At 52.4% G+C, this 20,523-nt stretch overlaps 1 protein-coding gene across 1 annotated transcript in view; it reads right to left on the reverse strand.

Moving 5' to 3' along the window:
- Window positions 1-20,523, reverse strand: part of CACNA1C (calcium voltage-gated channel subunit alpha1 C) — a 447,611-nt gene that overhangs the window by 12,308 nt on the left and 414,780 nt on the right. The window contains 8 exon segments of the mRNA XM_068562083.1: window positions 1,803-2,161; window positions 3,849-3,983; window positions 4,332-4,459; window positions 6,512-6,613; window positions 11,447-11,549; window positions 11,866-11,962; window positions 12,603-12,730; window positions 13,292-13,457. Of these exon segments, the coding sequence (XP_068418184.1) occupies window positions 1,803-2,161; window positions 3,849-3,983; window positions 4,332-4,459; window positions 6,512-6,613; window positions 11,447-11,549; window positions 11,866-11,962; window positions 12,603-12,730; window positions 13,292-13,457 (1,218 nt within the window).

Below are 20,523 nucleotides of genomic sequence, written 5' to 3' on the forward strand. Positions count from 1 at the left end.
GAAGTGTTACCATAAGGGTTCCATGTGGGGAAGGGCCTCCGGGTTAGGATGCAAGGGGATGTGAGTTCTGACCCGGTTCAGTTACCCTCTGGGGTAAGTCATGTAGCCCACCCATGACTAGTGTCCCCACCAGTAACACCGTCTGCCTGCCCGGCTCAGGGCCGGCTGCACTATTCGGGGGGGACTAGCGAGGGGGTGGTCCCTTCCCTCTACTGCAGACAGCCGGGCCTGTGGGCATTTGCTGGGCAGCGCTGAGGACTTCCTGGTGTCATACGTGACATGCTCTTGATTTGGTGTTGACTCCTTAGAGCAAAGCACAGAGGAGAGGCCTCACAAAGGGGTTCGTTCTTCTGAGCAGTGGGGAGTGAGCCTGAGTCCCCCTCGAGCCTGAGCCCCCCTGAGCTGGAGACCCTCTGCACCCGAATGCGCCTCAGACTGAGCCGCTTCCCCTCCAGGCCCTGGTCTTCTGCTCGCTTGGTCGTGTGCGCTTCAGCTCTGGTCTCCGCCCTCCCTTTCCTATCTGTGTCCTGCTCGGTGCCTCCCTCCACCTTTCTTCCTACAGGTCCTGAGTGCTGGGGCCCACTTTATGCTCAGACCCCCAGGGCCTCTGGGAAATATTCCAGCGTATCCTCTCAGATCTGGGTGCTGGGTCAGTGTCCAGCTTTGACCCTGGGCCTGCGAGCCACTCAGGGAGGGTCCGGGCGGATCTCTGGGGGAGGCCCTGACCGATGGTGCCCTCCCCCCAGTTGAACGACACAGCAGATGCTGAATGCTCTTGCTGGCCTGGGAGGGGCGGGATGTGGAGGAGCTTGGTGAGGCACAACGCATGAGCTGGAGACGCAGAACGGCGCAGGCCAGCAGCTCCACCCCTGCGGGCCGCCGTGTGCAGGACGTGAGGCCAGAGCTGGGCCACCGCATTCAGCCGTGAGCTGCGACGGGCGGGACACGGCCCAGGCTGGAACCTCGGCTAACGTGGGCGTGATGAAGGGATGTGAACACCGGGAGGCTGGGAGCTGGCCTCTGGGATGAATGCAGCTCAGGACACTTGTCCAGGGATTTAGAAAAGATCACTTCTGGATCTGAGCTGGAGGGGAGGAAAGGAGGTCTGCCCCAGAAACGGGGCTGCTCGGGGCTGCTGTCCCGCTCAGAGGGGCAGCTCAGCTAAGGGTGAAGTGTTCAGATCCTCCCGGGCCTGAGAGCCCGGAGCTGCTGATATAAATGAGGCACTTCCCGAGGCCCAGAGCGTGGAAGTGGGCGCCGACCGCCCCAGCACATCATAGCAGTGGGTCCTGGGGCACCAGGGAGCAGCGGGTGGGAGGAAAGAAAGGGACAGGAGCCGGGAGACGCCGTCAGGACTGCCAGGAATGATCCCACGTGGGGGCAGAGCAGGCAAGCGCCCAGCAAAGGGCCTCCTGCCTCCAGAACGCCCCCTCCCGGGGACGAGAAGGGCACAAAGAAGAGGGGGCGGGCCTGCCCCATCCCCTGGGGGCCCAAGGCCAGGTTTGGGCAGAGACTTGAGAAAGGCCCAGTGGACAGAGATGGTGGTGTCCCCAGGACGCAAACATCTCGGGCATCAGGGCCAGGGCCCCTCTGCTCCGGGGGAGAGAGCAGAGAAGGCCCCGTCCCGAGGCGCGCGCCTCGGGACACCTGCCGGCCGGCGGGGCCACGGGGCCTCCCGAGCACGGCTGCAGGACCCGGGAGGCCGCGTTGGCCGCCCTCTGGCCAGCAGCCTCCACCCCAGCTGGAGGGCTGAGGGGTCAAATGCTCCTCCCCAAGCCCCTGCCGTGCACCCCCTTGCTCACCTCTTGGAGCTGAGCCTCCACGAGGCCCCCTGCACCCGGACAGCGGGGGACAAGGGGGGCCCTCGGCCCTCCACGGTGCTGACGCTGACGGCACCGGGCTGGCCGGCGGGGCGGGGGCAGCGGCCCAGGGCGGTGTTGTTGGCGTTGTTGATGTTGGCGTTGGAACCCATGGACGAGTAGCTGCTGGGGGTGAAGGTGGAGTCCACCAGTTTCTCGTGGGAGGGCGACTCCGCGTCGCCCTGGCTGGTGCCCGCCTTGCTGATGTGCAGAGGGCGCTGGGTGGTGAAGGTCTGGGGGAAGGTGCTCTGGCTGTCGCTGGGGTAGTAGCCCACGTGGTTGCCGAACAGGCCGCCGGCCCTCTGCAGGCGAGACGGAGGGGGGGGTGGGTGGGTGGGTGGGTGGGGGGTGGCCCGCCCACGGCCGCCTCTCCTTCTCCACCCGGAGCTCAGCCCCGCCGGGCAACACGTGGCCGAGTCTGGGGTGGAGACCCTTCACTGCAGCAGTGGGGCATGTGAGGGCCGAGGGGTGGAAAAAGGGGCCCGAAGGTTCTAACGGGATTTAAAAAAAGGAATCCAACTGGCTCACTGAGCTAGGAACTACGCTGGCCAAACGGTTCTGAGAATAAGAAGGGCTTAGTTACTACACCAATTACACTCTGGCCTCCTTTCCCCTGGGAGAGTCTTAGACTTCAAATCAGGAACCAGTGTTTTCCCCCGACTTCCCCCCTTGTCCCGGGCAAGTGGGCAAGTAGCTACCTGCGAGGCTGGGGGTCTCTTGGGGTCACACTGACATGCTAGTGTGTCCCCGAGGCCATTCAGTGACGGACATTTCACAGTGACAAGGAGGAGGGTGGTGAGGACGGGACAGCCTCAGGGTGACGGGCTCCTCTCACCCCCATGTTTCCACCGCCTGGGAGCCTGCTGGGGCCAGGAGGCGGGGTGAGAGGCCGTAGCGCAGTTCTGGGTGGTAGCGTCTCACATGCTACAGGATTTTTAGCCAAATACCTTGGGGGTTCATGAAGAGAGCTGGGTGCAAGGGCCCCAGAATTCCAGCGGGCACTAGTTTTCACTGTTAAAACTGATGGCAGGGGCTTCCCTGGTGGCGCAGTGGTTAGGAATCCGCCCGCCAGTGCAGGGGACACGGGTTCAAGCCCCGGTCCGGGAAGATCCCACATGCCGTGGAGCAACTAAGCCCGTGCACCACGGCTACTGAGCCTGCGCTCTAGAGCCTGTGAGCCACAACTACTGAGCCCACGTGCCACAACTACTGAAGCCCGCGCACCTAGAGCCCGTGCTCTGCAACAAGAGGAGCCACCGCAGTGAGAAGCCCACACACTGCAACAAAGAGTAGCCCCCGCTCGCCGCAACTAGAGGAAGCCCACGCGCAGCAACGAAGACCCAAGGCAGCCAAAAATAAATAAATAAATAAATTTATAAAATAGATGAAAAAATAAATTAAATTAATTAAAAAAAATTAAAAAAAAAAATACATATAAAACTGATGGCAGCCTCGGTATCCAGGAGGGGAGAGAGGAGGCCGGAGGGGGCTTTGGGGCATGGAGACCTCACGGTCTAAGTCAAGATCGCCACTGGCTTCCAGACCTCTGCTGCCTGATACCGCACATCTTCTGGTGTTTTCAAGAGAGGCTAGAAGTCTAGATTTTTATTTGAACGTGCCAGATTTTCCAATGTTGGCAAACAAAATAGGCCTGTGGGTTCGATGCGGCCCAAAGGCCAGCACTTTGCAACGTGTAATGTAGAAACGTCTCCTAAAAAGCATTTCCTCAGGAAAACGGCTCCCTCCCGCCTTCTCCAAGGGCCAGTGATGCTCTGTGAGTTGCCGGGTCCCGGAGCCCCGGCTTGAGAAGGACCAGGCTTGGATGAGGTGGAGGGATGGGAGAGGGCTGGGGGGAGGGGCTGGGGGCGGGGAGCTGGGGTTCTGCTGAAGACTCAGGGCTTCCCCCTTGGACTCGGGACGCCAGCCCACCCTTCCGCTCCAAACCCAGCTCTACGGAGGCTGAAGACCGCGGCCGGGGCACCCCCCTACCCTGAAGATGTCATCTTCCGAGGCGGCGGACACAGCCTCCTTCATGGCCTTGTCCAGCTCCTCTTCGGCGGTCAGGTCCCCGGAGATGGCCCGGCGGATCTCGGGCCCGAGGTCATGCAGGGTGCGCAGACCAGCCTGGAGCCCAGGGGGACGATGCGTGAGGGCCCTGGTGCCCCAACTGCCACCCACCCGCCCCTGTGCTTCTCCCCGCAGCAGGCCAGCCTCCGGAGGTCCAAGGGGGACGAAGGCACATTGGGAGGGGCTGTTTCGGGGGCGTCAGCAGACCCCCCCCCCCGGCCAACTCCCCGCGCTCTGAGGGCTGCGAGGCCACAGGAGGGGAGGGTCACCCCTGCAGCATCCACCTTGGGGAAGGCTCAGGGCCCTCAGGAAGGGACCCGCCTTCAGCCAGCCCGTGAGAGCCCCGGACCTGGAAGAGGCGAGAGGAGGGTGCCAGGTCCCCCGGGGGGGGCGAGGACCCCTCACCTGCAGGGACAGGGCGTTCCTCTGGGAGGGCTTGCCCACCAGGCCCTGCTCTTTGCGCTTCTTGAATTTCCGGAAATACTCTTGGATCAGGAAAGTAGCGTAAAACTTGCCCACCGTGACCTCATCATCTGAGAGCAAAGGGAATGGACAGGGTGAACAGGGCGTAAACAGGGGGGCTTGGCCAGGCGTCAGGAACCTTTTTTCAGCATCCACGCCTTCTTAAGTTTTCTCAAATTTTTTGGAAGAGGCTTTCCATGCACGTGGTTCAAAAAGACAAAAATATACAAAAAGGTGTGTGTACAGTGAGGAGCCTCTCCCCCCACCTCTTATCAGATAACCATTCTCGTTCGTTTCTTATTTCCCCAGAGATTCTTTACGCAAATGTTTCCTGCAAATAAGCAAACATATTCCTACCCCCTCTTTTTTCACAGAAAAAGTAGCCTATTGTCAAAATTATTTCCCACCTTGCAGTTTTTACTTAACTGACCCTGTCGATAAACTTTTTTTTTGATTCCGAAGCTCCAGGTTCCCACTGATAATCGCCCAGGCCCCTAAGGGCTAGCGTTCTGCTTAAGGGTTGGCGGGAAGGGTCGGTGGGAGGGGTGCAGGCCTCCCATCTTGGTTGGGGCTTTCTAACCCCGTGGCTGGGCTGGTCCCCAAGTGACACGAGACAGAATCAGCCTCCGTCTTGGGAACGAAGTGGGTGGTGAGAAGCGAGTGGGGCCCCGAGGGGAGCAGTTCATGCCCCACGTGGAGCCCCCCCTGCCCCATCTTCCGGTTCTTGGGGGAGGACGGGGAGGAAGGCCTGGAGAAGGCTGCTGGGTTGGACCTGGGGGCTGTGATGGCGCCCCTGCTCCTAGCTGTCTCGTGAGAATAGCCAAAACCACAGCTGCTTGCCTTCCGTCCAGCCGGCAGGGGCCCCAGCCCCACGTGGAGGGGATGCCCGAGCCCTGTCTGCCATGAATCGTGGAAGACTGGCCCTGGTGGGAAGTGTGGCCCCCTTGGACCTGGGTCCTGAATCCGCAGGGCTCTCACCACCAGCCCGGGGTCAGCTACTCAGCAGCTGAGAACCAGCTCCTAGAGCAGGCGTCACAGAACCGGGATGAGGATTAAGGGACATGGTGCGTGTGACGCCAGGCCGGGTGGTGCCCGTCCCCAGGCCGGCCTTCCTTCCGGGGGTGGGTCTCGTCAGGGGTAGCACCCCCTTTTAAGGAGTGTTTTGGGGATGTATGGGACCTCCTCAGTGTCACCACGATTGTCACCATGCTTTGGGGATGCTGCTGGTGTTAATGGCGTGGCTCTGGATGTGTCCCGAAAAGCACAGCGAATACTACCTTTGCACCCTGCCAAGGTCGTGCCAGACGTCTGTGGGGGGACCTGCCGCTTATAACCACCTGAGCTAAGACCCTAACTTGGCTCCACGTGGGACCTGCACGGCTGTGATATTCCACAGTTTCCCAGGAATATAACTGCTGTTTAAGTGGATGCAAGACCACTTTGTGTTGTCTCAACCTGAGCAAGAAGGGTTCACATTTCAGAAAATTGTATCCCTGATGGCACCGCTCCGTGAATGTGATCCCCACTGGGCTGGACCCCGTGATCAGTCTGCACTTACCCCACGTGTGTGCCCCAGAGGTGTCTGTACTTATTTAAAGATATTCCATAAGCCCTCACTTCAAAAAGACAAACGCAAAACGTCAACAATGTCAACACTGTTTGTTTCCTTTAAACGCAAACTTATTCATAACAGTGGGTGCAGACGAGCGTTTGGTCAGTTAACTGGGAATTCGGGCCCCTGAGTTGCCCCTGAGTATTTATTTATTGAAAAACATTTGATTTTAACATATTTCATATTGAAGTGTTGTACTCACACTTTGGCAGCTGTATACGGAGGACAGTTGACAGAGTCGACAAACACTGCCCCGGGAGGAACAGGAAGGGGCGTCCCGGGGGGCTCCTTCTCCAGGACCCCATCATTCCTAGAGCACCCAGCCCGGCAGGTTACGGGGAAAGCTCTACTTTGCAGAGCTTCCTTGAAGTTCTACCAAACCTCCAGGCATCAGGGGGTCTAGCTCGGCCTCCTCTGTGACCTCAGGCTTGGACCAGGCTCCAGCCCGAAAGGGCAGGCCTCCTGCAGCCTGGACTCAGGGCTCGCACGCGCCCGGGGTGGGGTGACTCACCTCCCGCAGGCGGCACCACCTGGTCCAGCAGCTTCATGCTGGTCCGCTTCCAAATCTTCTTGATGATGGCCCGCAGCTCCTCGTTGGCCTGTTCCAGGTTCCCTGTGGGGAGGGAGACGCAAGGCCGACTGACCAGCTGCCCCTGAGGGCCTCCCGTGGGCTGGTCCTTCTGTGGGAGTGGTGGCCGCGGCCCGTGGGCTCTGCCCGCAATGGCTCTGACCCGTCAGCCCCATTGTCTTCTCCCCCGGGGTTCCCGTTGTCCACCTCCGTCCCCTCTTGGCCGCTCTCCCCTTCCTCCCCACCTGCCGCTCGGCTGCCAGGGCAACCCTGCACCCCACTTGCTGCTTCTCCTTAAGGGGGCCCCTGAGGCCCATGAGACTGCTGGGGCTGGATCGAGGTGGACGGCCACAGGGGCTCCCCCTGGGCCGCCAGGGAGACGTGGGCGACTGGAAGGAAGTGTGGTCCCCCCCGCAGACCCACGTGGAGCGTCCATGCTCCGGGCCTCTGCGTCAAAGCCCTTTGCTGAGTCTCCTGCTGGGAGGAGGTGGCAAAACCTTGGCGTGGAAGCAGAAACCAGAAGACAGGGGGTCCTGAGGTTGGGGGCTTCTCTGGCTCTCCTTTCTCCACTGGCAAAACAGGCTTAATTGGGTGCCTCTCTGTGCGCCTCTGGGATACTGGCCTTACAGCCCTGGGAGAGGAAAGCTGAGACCCGCAGCCATAGGAGAGGACTGGGGGGCTGGGTCTAACACGCCCCCAGCTCTCTCCCACCACCACCAAGCACGCGCCCTGCATGGGCCCTGGGACCGTGAACTCGGGGCCTTACCCTGCGGTCGGGCTACGTTATACGGCACATGTGCCCTTAGGATGGGGAGGCTGTCCAGTGGGGCCTGAGCAATCCCAGGAGTGGATTAGCTCTTCACAAGGAGAGGGTTCTCAGGGGCAAACTCCCAGTTATCAAATAAATATGTCCTGAGGATGTAAAGTACAGCATGGGGACTACAGTTAACAATACTGTACTGTATGTTTGCAAGTTGCTAAGAGAGTAGATCTTAAAAGTTCTCATCACAAGAAAAAAATTGTAATGTGAGGTGATGGATGTTAACCAGACTTGTGGTGATCGTTTTGCAATAAATACAAATATGGGATCACTATGTTGTTCATCTGAAACAAATGTAATGTTACATGTCAGTTACGACTCAATAAAAAATCACACAAAGCAACAAACAAACAAAAGTAATGCGCGACGGGGGCCAAAGACAAGAGAGGCCTCCGTGGCTGGGAGCAGGGCAGGTGCAGGGCTTCGTGCGGAGCTCGGGGGCCGAGGGGGCACAGCCGAGAGCCGGTCCTGCATCTGCAGCGAGTGAGTCTGCCGCCAGCGCCTGAGCAAGTCGGAGGTGGACTCTTCCCCGAGCCCCGGGAAGAGGACATGTCCGGGTCAACAGGCTGGTTTTGGCCTGGAGGCCCCACGGCTGGACTCCAGACCTTCAGAGCGGGAGCTGCTGGGGTGGGTGGTGACACGGCAGCGGGCGAGCACAGCAGGCTTAGAGGCCGGCGCCGGGGAGGTGGTCGGCGGTCCCGGCACGTGCAGCGGGAGCCCTGATTGACACGACGCTCAGACACACTCGTCTTCCGTGGCGGGCTCAACGGTGCCCCCACGTTGTCACCCACCTGCAACCTTAGGCGGCCTGTAGGTAGAAATCTTCGCAGGTGTATTAGCTGAGATGAGGGCGTGCTCATTGGGGGAGGGGACGACGCTCATCCAACGTGACTGGTGTCCTCGTAAGAGGAGGGGAGGCCCAGAGACGCTCAGAGAAGACAGCGGGGGGCGGGGGGAGACGGAGTCAGGGACCGGAGAGACCCAGCTACGTTCCGGGGGGGCCCAGCACTGCCCTCACCGCCAGCCGCCAGGACAGGCCGGGACAGACCCCCTCCGCGCCTCCGGAGGAACCCACCCCGCGGACCGCTGGCACCTCGCCTTCAGACTTCTGGCCTCCTGACTGTGAGAGAATGAACTTCTGTTGTTTGAAGCCCCCAGTTTGTGATAATTTGTTACGACAGACCTGGGCAATGACACCTCTACCAGAAGGGTCTGTCACTTTTCTCCAAGCCTTAATTCATTCTCACCGTGATCTGCGTAACCTTGAACTTCATAACCCTTGCTTCATGTCATCTAAGTGTTTCAGGACATCTTCCTTCTGTATCCTGGGTTGACGGGCTTGGGACATTGCTGGTTCTCTGGAGCAGGCGCTAATTTCTCTCCAAATATCTCAGCTCACAGTCTGAAGGGTAAGGACCTCCCAAATTTAGATGCTTTCTCCAGTTTCTTTGTAGTTGCTTCTAAGAACTCACCTTTGTCTCCCGGACTTAGGAGTTTAACACGTTCGTTGCAGGCGGGGAGGGTGCTTGTCTCTGATGAAGGTTTGCCCCGAGTTGGCGTTGTGGGCCCTTTGGGAACTATTCCTTTTTGTCTTTTCTTTTTTCTTTGGCCGCGCTGCGTGGCATGCGGGATCTTAGTTCCCCGACCGGGGATCGAACCTGTGCCTCCTGCAGTGGAAGCGCGGAGTCTAAACCACTGGACCGTCAGGGAAGTTGCCCTTTTTTCATTTTTTTTTTTTTTAATAAACTTATTTATTTTATTTAGTATTTTATTTTTGGCTGCGTTGGGTCTTTGTTGTTGGGTCTTCGTTGCTGCGCGTGGGCTTTCTCTTGTTGCGGCGAGCGGGGGCTACTCTTCGTTGTGGTGCGCGGGCTTCTCATGGTGGTGGCCTCTCTTGTTGCAGAGCACGGGCTCTAGGCACGTGGGCTTCAGTAGTTGTGGCTCGCGGGCTTCAGTAGTTGTGGCTCGCGGGCTCTAGAGCACAAGCTCAGTAGCTGTGGCGCACGGGCTTAGTTGCTCCGCGGCATGTGGGATCTTCCCGGACCAGGGCTCGAACCCGTGTCCCCTGCATTGGCAGGCGGATTCTCAACCACTGCGCCACCAGGGAAGCCCCCTTTTTTCATTTTTAAATTGTATTTTACGGTGGTAAGAACACCGAACGTGAGATCTACCCATCTAGCAGAATTTAACGTGAACAATGCAGAATTCTGAGCTACAGAGGTCGTGCGGCTCAGCAGACAAATGTCTGTGTGTCTGAAGTTTCCTTTAATTCTTGGCTTGACTGGTCCCCGCGTGGCCGGCTTCTCCCCTGGTCTCGGGAGAGTGTTTCCTCAGGATGGGCTGGGCGTGTCCGGCTCTAAGGTTGAAGGTTCTTTGTCTGGGACTTGGTTTGCTCTGACGAGCATCTTGACGGTGCTGAGTCCTGGCTCCAAGGTCAGTGTTTCTCGTTCCTCCACGGGATGAAAATTCGTATCCTCACTTTACATCAAAACTTAAGGACCACAACACGTTCCTTCCAGGAGTCTTTCTATCTTCCCTCCTTGAAAAAGAAAACCTTCCCTCCTGGATGGAACTGTAATCATAGTCGCTGTGGAAAATTCGGAAAGTAACAGAAGTAAAGGAAGAAGGTAAAGGAAGTGAAGAGAAGTCACGGCTGATTCCACCGCTCACGACAACCAAGGCCGACGTGTTAGCAAACTTCCTTCCAGGTTTCCCCCTAGTCACACACACGCGTACACAAAACGTGTGTTCCATCCTTCTGTCGGCAGAAATAGGTCTGTTTACACCTGATTCAGGTTGAGTTATGGCCTTGGCTACCGAGAGCATATTCTTCAGCCTTAGTTTCTTTTTAGTTCAGCAGCAGAACTTGAGCTTTTACAGTTTTTTGTAAGATTGCCTCGTTATTTTGACATGCATCTTGCTGGCCCTGTTCTTCTCCTTCAGCTAGGATGTTTCTGTTATTTTCTGAAAGGATTTAGCTGAGAGAAGGCACCTCCTGGCTTGTCCACTGAACTGAATTCCACACGTCCCCACCTTTCTCGTTTTACAAATGAAGAAACTGAGGCAAAGAGAGACTCGCTGACCGTCACACAGCATGAGGGTCCAGTCCCCTGTTGCCCTGCCCAGCGCTCCAGCCTCCTGAGGCTCTGAGATCCAAACGTCAGAAGGGAAAGGCGACACTGCCAGTCCCACCTGGGCTTTCTCTAATTACCGTGCCGGTGGGTTTCAGACTCTGCTCACGTGCATCCCCCGCGGCTGGTGCAGGATGCACGTTCTGAGTTCGGGGCTGGGGCTGGGGCTGGGACTCAGCGTCTCAAACAGGCTCCAACCCCGCGAATCGCAGGAGGAGGCTGGGAGCTTTTGGGAAGCGGCTGCATCTCATCAGGTGCGCCTGTAGCCTTTGCAGAGCGGTTCATTCAGCCGTAAGGACAGCGGGTCATCGAAGCCAAGCTGCTGGCCGCAGGTCCCTGTCGTACAACCTGGAAGACGGCCCCTCCCGCCAGGCAACACGGGGGAGCACGCCCCCCCGCCCAGTGAGGGAGCCCCGTATGAGGAGCACGGGGCCCTGAGGGAGCACAGAGGCTCTGACCCCCACCTGCCCGCTGGCTGAGCACGTGCATGCAGGCGGGCGAGGGCTGACCTCAGCCCGTCACCACGTCCGCTCTGACCCCTTCCCGACCGACACAGGAGTTTAGCTTGCAAGGAGAGTTGAACGCTTGAGACCCACTCGCAGCCAGTGGAACCCCACTGTGATGGGGCTCAGCCCCGCTTCCGGTAACACTGCCCTCCTGCTCTCTGAACTACACCCGAGGACTTCGAGGTGTCACCCGGGATGAGCTCTAAGAACTACGGGCAAGGAGGCCATTCAAGGAGCAAAGGGCACACGAGCAGACCCGGTACCGCTAGTATCCCCAGAGGTGACAGTTTTACTGCTAATATGCCCAGAGGTGGCAGTTACTGCGGGGCTGAGGCTCTGACACGCCGCAGGAGCCGAGCTGGGCTCCGGCTGGTCCACCAGGTCTCCCGGTGGCTCTCCCAGGGCCCCCGGATGACCTTACCTTCCGTTTTGATCCTCAGGGCCGTCCGGACCAGGGCAAACAGGGTGGCGTTGAACATGACTGTCCCGTCGCTGTTCAGGGGCATGTTCATGGAGACCAGGCGCTGGGGAAGGGGCGGAGCTGGTCATCACAGCAGCCGGTTCCCAGAGGACCCCCCCGCAGAACCCCCGAGGCAGGAGGCTGCTGAAGTGGGGTTGGGGGGCCGTGAAATGCGCGTGCGTGTGTCGCCCTGTGTTTCCTTCAGAGTCTGAGAACGCACTGCGGGAAGGACCCCTAGCGCCTATTCTGGCTCTGGCTCCTTTGTTCAGGCTCATAAGCTACCGTCCTCAGCCCCGTAGAGGCTTGACGTCCTGACCAAGGTGACAAGAGGCATCTTCCCTCCCGTATCGTGTCTCCCACGAGCCCAGCTCATCTCTTACTTTGCAAGCCACGCGGTGAGGGCACAGCTTCCCAAAGCCCAGGGGGGGCTGAATCCTCCGGAGCAGAGTCACCACATCCAGGTGTTTGATGCGACCCCTAGAAGAGGCAGGAGCGGGGGCAAGGGCAGTGCGGCGGTCTCGGCCAGTAGCCCGGGACTCCGGCAGCCAGGGCGGGGGATCCCCCTGCAGAAGGAACTCTCCACGGCTGGACCCGAGTGGTGAAACTGGTGCCAAGTCGCGGAACCGCGCAGCAAAACTCCCAAACCAGTATATACGTGTTCGGGTCCTTAAGGAGCAACTTTCCATCAGCGCTATGTTCAGGGCGGAAGGGAGTTTAGCAGGCAAGGAAAGTCTCAACAGGACTCCTGCTTCAAGGAGCCAACCGTCTGACCAAAAGGTACTTCCAGAGTGTCAACCAGACGTGGCGGCTGGATTGATGGACCTATGGCAGAAAGGCAGGCAGGATCCGCCTGGCCCCGGACATCCTGACTCGAGCACCCACCCGAGTTGTTCCAACGCTAGGCCCTCCTGTCCTGTTCAGCTGAAAACAGCAGGCCCGCTCTGGACTCAGCCACAGGCCTCCTGTTGCTGGCCCTGACCCTTGACCCCCGTGTCCTGCGCAGTTCAGTGCTTGCTGTGGACCCACCCGCCGCTAACCCGTCCTGCCCCCCTTCCACGGGTGTGCTCACGCGATCCCCTTGCGGCTCTGGGCACTGGCCTTCCCTCTGGGGACTTACTTGGCTTCAGGATCATACTCCGCCCAGATTCTCTTAAATTCGTCCAGATGGTGGGGACCCAGGATGGACCAGTCCCTTGTCAGGTAGTCAAAGTTGTCCATGATGACGGCTACGAAGAGGTTGATGATCTGCGGAGAACAGAGAGCGCGGGGAGATGCCCTCGGAGGCCCTTCCAGGACACATGGTTAGCAGGCCACGCACGGCAGAAGCCAGTGTTTCTGAAGACCGCCCACGTGGCACCACTGAAAACACCGGCCCCCGGAACGTGGCTCTCTTGGATGAGGACCTGACCCAGCTCCCCTTGGGCTTGTGCAGGTGAAGCCCACCCGTGGGCTGGCAGCTTCCCTCACACCCAGCTGCCAGGCGGGGCTGCCAGGGATGGGGGTGACTGTCCACCACCCTTCCCTTGCTCCTCATCAAAGCGCCAGAAATGTTCAAGTGGCCTCCTGTCCTCGGGGACGACGCCACCACGACAAGAGCTGAGAACGGACGAGAAGGATGCTGGCTGAGCTCACTCCGGTCCAGCTTCACCCCCGCCCTCCAGTGCGGCTGGACCACCCCAGGCACGCAGCCCTCCAGGCCGGCCTCCCCGACGGGGCACCCCCGAGCGTGAGCTGCAGAGACGCAGGGCGCGGCTGGCCCTGGACTGCACGTTTGTCACCCAAGGCCGTGGGTCCCGCCCGGCTCACCAGAAAGGCGCAGAGCATGTAGAAGCTGATGAAGTAGAAGACAGCAAAGCTGCTGCCGCAGGGCGTCTCCCCCTCGGCGCTGCTGCCCGGTTCCGACTCGGGGGCGCACTTCTTGCCTGGCATGCAGGCCAGCATGATGTCCTGCCACGCCTCCCCGGTGGCGCACCTGGTGAGAGACCACGCCCCAGAGCGGCTCACAAGGCCCCTCCCTCTCCTCCCCGGGGGGCGGGGGGAACCGCTAAACTGAGTCTGGGCTTTGCCAGCCCCCCCCCCCGGCGCTGATACATCCACCACATAGGAAAACGTACAGCATTGTTTTGAATGTCTGAAAATTTCCTGTGAGCGATAACAAACTGTACCTTTTCTGCAAAGTCCCTCCTTTTGCAATCCATGTTAAGTTTTGAGATTTAGCCATTTGGATACATTTTAGCTCTGGTTCATTCATCCTTTGCAGCAGATCCTCTATGAGTATACCATTAAAAAACCCCACCGCCCTGTTAAGGCTTTTCCTTTCTTTGCTGTCTTGCTGTCACGAAGGAGCCTGCAGTCACCACACAGGGCAGTCAGAAGCCTGCTTCGGGGTGGAGTTGCCAGTGGACGGCAGGTGTGTCCTCACCGTACCGGACGCTCCTTGTTCTCCAAGGGTCTGCCCAATTGGCGCTCCTGGCATCACTGCCCTACAGACTTGGCAGCTCTTTCCTCAGCTTTACTGAGGCAGAATAGACAAATAAAACTGCAAGCTAGAGCGTAGATCATGATGATTTGATTGACGTGCACGTTGTGAAAGGAGTATTCCCACCTAATTAACACATCCGTCCCCTCACAGATTTAAAAAATTTTTTCTTTTCTTTTTTTGGCGAGAACATTTAAGTTCTACTGTCTTAGCAAGTTTCAGTGATACGATCAGTGTCATCAACTATGGTCACCACGTTATAGGTTAGATCTCGGACCTCATCCACCTTATGGCTGACAGTTTGTGCCCTTTTACCAGCCCCTTCCCATCCCATGCCCGCCCCCCCCCCCCCACAACCACTTTTCTATTCTGAATTTAGACTTGTCAACTCTTGGTATTAGTGAATTTTAAAAAATGTTGCTCGGACTTCCCTGGTGGCGCAGTGGTTAAGAATCCGCCTGCCAATACAGGGGACAAGGGTTAGAGCCCTGATCTGGGAACATCCCACGTGCCAAGGAGCAACTAAGTCCGTGCACCACAACTACTGGGCCCGCGTGCTGCCAACTACTGAAGCCCGTGCGGCTAGAGCCCGTGCTCCGCAACAAGAGAAGCCACCGCAACGAGAAGCCTGTGCACCACAACGAAGAGTAGCCCCCGCTCGCCACAACTAGAGAAAGCCCGCGCACAGCAACAAAGACCCAACGCAGCCAAAAATAAATAAATAAATTTTAAAAAAGGTTGCTCATATGATGGGTGTAAAATGATAACACACCGTTGTTTTAATTTGGTTTTAAAATGACGAATAAGGTGAGAAATTTTATTTCATCTGCTGAATCTCAGGTTCATGTTTTTGCCCGTCTGTCTCATGGGCTATTTGTCTTCTTGTTCATTTGTAGGGTCTTTATACTTTCTTTATATTAATCCTCTGTCAGTTGTACACATTGCAAGCAGTGTCTTCCAGTCTGTGGCTCGTTTCCAGCTTTATTGATGGTGTATTGTGATGAATCCAAGTTTTACATTTCAACGTGGTCAAATCATAATTTCTCTTCTGTTTTGTGCTTTTCGCAACTTGTCTAAGAAAATCCTTCCCTATTCTAGGTCATAAAAATGTTCTCCAGTATGTTCTAAAAGGCCCAAGTTTTGTTTTTCATAATAATTTCATAACAACCCATTAATATGGAATTTATATGGGGGCTCCATGTGAGGTAGAAATATGCTTTATCTTTTTCCGTCTAGATAACCAATTTTCTTAATACAATTTATTGAATAGTCCACCTTTACCTACGTATGTGAAATAGCTCTTCTGACATAAAGCGCATTTCCATACGTGTATGAGTCTTGTGCCAGCCTCTTCGTTTTGTTCTATAGGTTTATTCATCTGTCTTGACTTCAATGTACCACGCTGTCTTAATCACTCCAGGTTTACAGCAAGTCTTGATCTCACACAGAGAGTCAGTGCTTCCAGCCTGCTGTCCTGCAGCGCTGTCTTGGCTTTTCCCTTTCCTTTTCCTTTTCGATTCCACAGACACATTAGAATCAGCTTGTTAAGTTCTATGAATAATCCCACTGAGACTCTTACTGGAACTGCATCAACATATAGATTAACTAGAGGAATTTGACATCTTTTTGCTATTAAGTCTCCTAACCATGAACCCGATCCATCTCTCCATCTATTTAGGCTTTTTAAAATGTCTTTTGATGAAAGTTTATAATTTCCCTATATATATATCTTCCATTAGATTTTTTTCTAGGTAGTTTACTTAAAATAAACAAATAAAATGTTGCTACTATAAATGATACCTTTACAAAGTTATATTTTCTGTTTGCAACAGATGCGGAGAGAATACTATTGACTTTACATATAGAAGATCTGCTGAACTCTCTTATTATTCTGTGGTCTCTCTTGTATAGTCACATAGTAATCGAGTTTCTAAAAGATGTTTTATTTACATATTTTCTTTCTAAAATTGTGGTAAAATACACACAACATGAAATTGACCGTCTTAAGCATTTTTAGTGTACAGTTCGGTGGCATTAAACACACCCCCAGTGCTGTCCTACCAGCACCACCATCCATCTCCAGAACTCTTTTCATCTCGTAAAACTGAAAATCTATGCCTCTTAAACAGTAACTCTCCTCCCCTTCCCCCTGCACCTGGCACCCACCATTATACCTTGTGTCTATGATTTTGACTAAGTACCTCACGTGAGTGGAACCATACAGAAAACTTGTCCTTCTATGACTTTTTTCACTGAGCATAATGGCCTCAAGTTTCATCCACGTTGAAGGAGGTGTCAGAATTTCCTTCCTTTTTAAGGCTGAATAATGTTCCACTGTGGTATAACCACGTTTTCCTTTTCCATTCTTCTCTTGATGGACCTACGGTTGATTCCATGCTCTAGCTATTGTGAATAATGCTGCCATGAACAGAAGTGCACAAATATTTCTTTGAGACCCTGCTTTCAATTCTTCTAGGTGTATACGCACAAGTGGAATTGCTGGATCGTATGGTGTTTTTAATCTATTTTTAATATTTTGAGGAACCGTTGTACAGTTTTCAACAGTGGCTGTTTCCGTTTTACATTCTTACACGTAATGCACAAAGGTTCCAATTTCTCCACATTCTCATCAGCACTTGTTTTTCTGATAGCAGCCATCCTGATGGGTATGGGGTGGTAATCCCATTGTGGTTTTGGTTTGTATTTCCCTGATGATTAGTGATGTTGAACATCTTTTCCTATGTTCATTGGCCATTCACATATCTTTTTTTGAGGAATGTCAAGTCCTCTGCCCATTTTTAAATTGGACTGTTTATTTTCTTGTTGTTGAGTTTGGCAATCAATTTTTTTGGCATTTAATTTTTTCCTCTTCTCCAATTCTTTTTTTTTTTTTTTTTAAAGAGAAACCTACTACTTTTCTTTGTTTTTTTTTTTTTTTTAAAGATTTATTGATTGATTGCTATGTTGGGTCTTCGTTTCTGTGCTAGGGCTTCCTGCAGTTGTGGCAAGCGGGGGCTACTCTTCATCGCGGTGCGCGGGCCTCTCACTATCGTGGCCTCTCTTGTTGCGGAGCACAGGCTCCAGACGCGCAGGCTCAGTAGTTGTGGCTCACAGGCCTAGTTGCTCCGTGGCATGTGGGATCTTTCCAGACCAGGGCGCGAACCCGTGTCCCCTGCATTAGCAGGCAGATTCTCAACCACTGCGCCACCAGGGAAGCCCCCTCTTCTCCAATTCTTACCCTTTGGTTTATTTTTCTCGTCTTACTGCATTGGATAAAACTTGCAGTTATCATGTTGAAAAAGTGACAGCTTATGAGCTCATTTATTATATTTATGGATCAGCTATTACCTGTTACGGACTGAATGTATGAGTCCCCTCAGAATTTGTATGTTGCGGCCCCAAACCTCAACGTGACAGCATTGGCAGGCACTTAAGTTTAGATCAGGTCATGGGGCTGGGGCCTCGTGATGAGATTAGCATCTTTATAAGAACAGGAAGGGAGGCTGGCGCTCTCCTCTCTCTCCACCAAGCGGGGACACGGCGATAAGGCCACCGTCCGCAGGCCAGGAAGAGGCTCCCACCAGGAACAGAATCATGAAACCTTGATCTTGGACTTCCAGCCTCCAGAAATGTGAGAAAGAAACGTCTGCTGTTTGAGCCACTCCATTTATGGTGTTACAGTAGGCTGCCCAGACTAGTACATTATCAGTACATGAAAGTGATTGTTTTCCTTTGTTAATTGTCACCTTCCTGATCCTTTTAATTGTTATAAAGGCTTTTGAGTTGCTTTGCTTGGGTTTTCTAGTTGGATTAGCCTGTTGTTTGTAAACAAAGATAGTTGTGTCTACACATTTTTATATCTATATTTCTTACTTTCTTCCCTTTCTTATTGGTATCAGCCGCATGTTAGTCTTACAGAAAGAGGTTTCCTACCCATTTTTACTCCTGGAAAGTTTATGTAACATAGGAATGATTTATTCTTTGCTATTTTGGCAAATAGCAAACATAAATATATTGGATCTAGCCTTTTAGAGGACTAAAATTTTGACTACCTTTTCAATTTCTGTTGTGGTTAATTAAAAAAATATTCTTCTCAAGACAATTTTTGTGATTTCTCTTTTCCTACACAAAAGCATCTAGTTCATCTAGATACTCAAATATATTGGCATTCATTTGTTCATAATATTCTCATCATTCTAAAAATCACTCCACAGCTATAATTATGTTGCTTTTCTTATTCCTGCTGTTGCGCCTTTTTAAAAAAATTGAATTTGATGAAAGTTTGTCTATTTATTGGTCTTTTCAAAGAATCAGTTTTAGGGTTTATTGATGAATGTTTTTGTTTTATATTTTATTAATTTCCGCTTTTATTTTAATAAATGCATTCCTTCACACTTTGGGGTTATTTTCCTATTCTTTTTCCATTTATTCATTTACTTACTGTAAATTTAAAAAAAAAAGTTAATTTTGCCTCTGAATTGTCCTTTGGCTTACTGGTGCATCTCATAAACTTAAGATATAGCGCGGGACTTCCCTGGTGGTCCAGTGGTAAAAAAATCCGCCTTGCAATGCAGGGCACATGGGTTCGATCCCTGGTCAGGGAACTAAGACCCCACATGCTGCAGGGCAGCTAAGCCCGTGCGCCACGACTACTGAGCTCGCACGCCTCAACTAGAGCCCACGTGCCACAAACTACAGAGCCCACATGCTCTGGAACCCGCGTCACAACTACAGAGCCCACGCACCCAGGAGCCTGCACGCTACAAATGGAGAAGAGAAACCTGCACGCCACAACTAGAGAGAAGCCCGTGTGCCACAACGAAAGATCCCGCATGCTGCAGATAAGACTCAAAGCAGCCAAAAATAAATAAATAAATAAATAAATAAATAAATAAATAAATAAATAAAAATAATAAGTAAATCTTAAAAAAATAAATAAATAAACCAAACAATCTCAGGCTTAGGCGAGGCAGTCTCATTAAAAAAAAAAAAAAAAGGAAGATATAGTGTGTTCACATTCTCATTTCTGAGTAGTTTGTAGCCTCAGCTGTGAGTTATTTAGAAGAGTGGCTCTAAACATTTAAGTGAACAGATTTTGGAGGGACTACTGGTTTTATGGTTAATTCCTAATTTTTTATGTATTGAAGTCAGAGAAGTTTTAGAACTTATTGAATTCTTCTTTGTGACTTAAATCTTGCCTAATTTTTATGAATGTTTCTGGGGCTTAAAAAGAACTTTGTTTTTTGCCATTTATTGAGTATAAACTTATTAGATGAGGTTTGTTAATTGTGTTATTTAGATGTTCTTTGCCCTTTCTTCTATTTTATTCTCTCTAATCTGTCATTTTCTTTTTCTTTTTCTTTTTTTGGTAGTTTCCTCTAGTTTAGATTTTTTTTAAACTTTTTATTTTATATTGGGGTATAGCTGATTAACAATGTTGTGTTAGTTTCAGGTGTACAGCAGAGTGATTCAGTTATATGTACACAGGTATGATCTGTCATTTTCTACACACTGTATCAAAGTCTCCCACTTTGTGTGAGTGTGTGTGTGTGAATTTTCTCCTTATTGTTCTATCCGTGTCTGACTGACATATTTCCAAACTATACTGTTAGGCTTATGTGCTTTAATGATTGTTATATATTCTCGATGGATTATATCTTTTATCAGTGTCAAATATCCTGCTTTGTCCTGTTTAATGACTTTCACCTGGAATTTTATTTCTTCTGATGTTGCTATTACTATACCTACTTCTTAGGTAAGCGTTGTCTGGTATTCTTTTTCTGTTTCTTTATTTTTGTCCTCTTTAGGTCATTTTATTTTACTCCGTCTATTATAAACAGGCTATGGCTAGATTTCTTAAAGCCAAGATTAGAGTATCTTTTAATAGAAGATTTTAATTTTTAGTGATTATTAATATCTTTGTTTTCTTTCCTGTCACTTTATCTTTTAATTTTCTTTCTTTCCTGCCTTCTTTCGTCTTTCCTTCCTTTTGCTGAATTGCTAAGGTTTTCTTTTCTTTTTTTCTTCTAGTGGTCTAGAATGTACTATCCCATTTCTGTTTTTCTAACGGTTGACTTTTAAATATTTAACATCTGTTTATACGCACGTCCCCCTCCCCATGCATAGAGCTGAACAGTATCTATTTCTTCTCCCCAAACAGGAGAAGAATCTTCACACACTTTCATGTTTCTCATCATCCCTGCCTTGTTGAGATACTATGGGATTTCACTTCCAAATTGCATTCAAGGTTTTAGATATTTTCCCTCAACAATTATCTAGAATTAACATGAGCTTTATAATTTCTTTGCTGACGGCTCAGAACTATGAACTTCAGTGGTTCTTTACTCGTAGCATTTCTCTGCCCACTCGACTTCTTAGATTAATCTCTCACTGTGTGGAAATACATCCTTGTGTAATCGTTTCAGAGAAGGTTTATGTGGTAAACTTCCTGGGTTCTTACACTTCTGGAGACACCTTTATTTTGCTTTGTTACTTGAGTGCTGATTAGGTTGCATTATAGGAGTCTAGGTTCAGTAATACATTTCCCTCCTAATCCTAA

The sequence above is a fragment of the Eschrichtius robustus genome, chromosome 13 (genome assembly GCF_028021215.1).
Source record: "Eschrichtius robustus isolate mEscRob2 chromosome 13, mEscRob2.pri, whole genome shotgun sequence".
NCBI lineage: Eukaryota > Metazoa > Chordata > Mammalia > Artiodactyla > Eschrichtiidae > Eschrichtius > Eschrichtius robustus.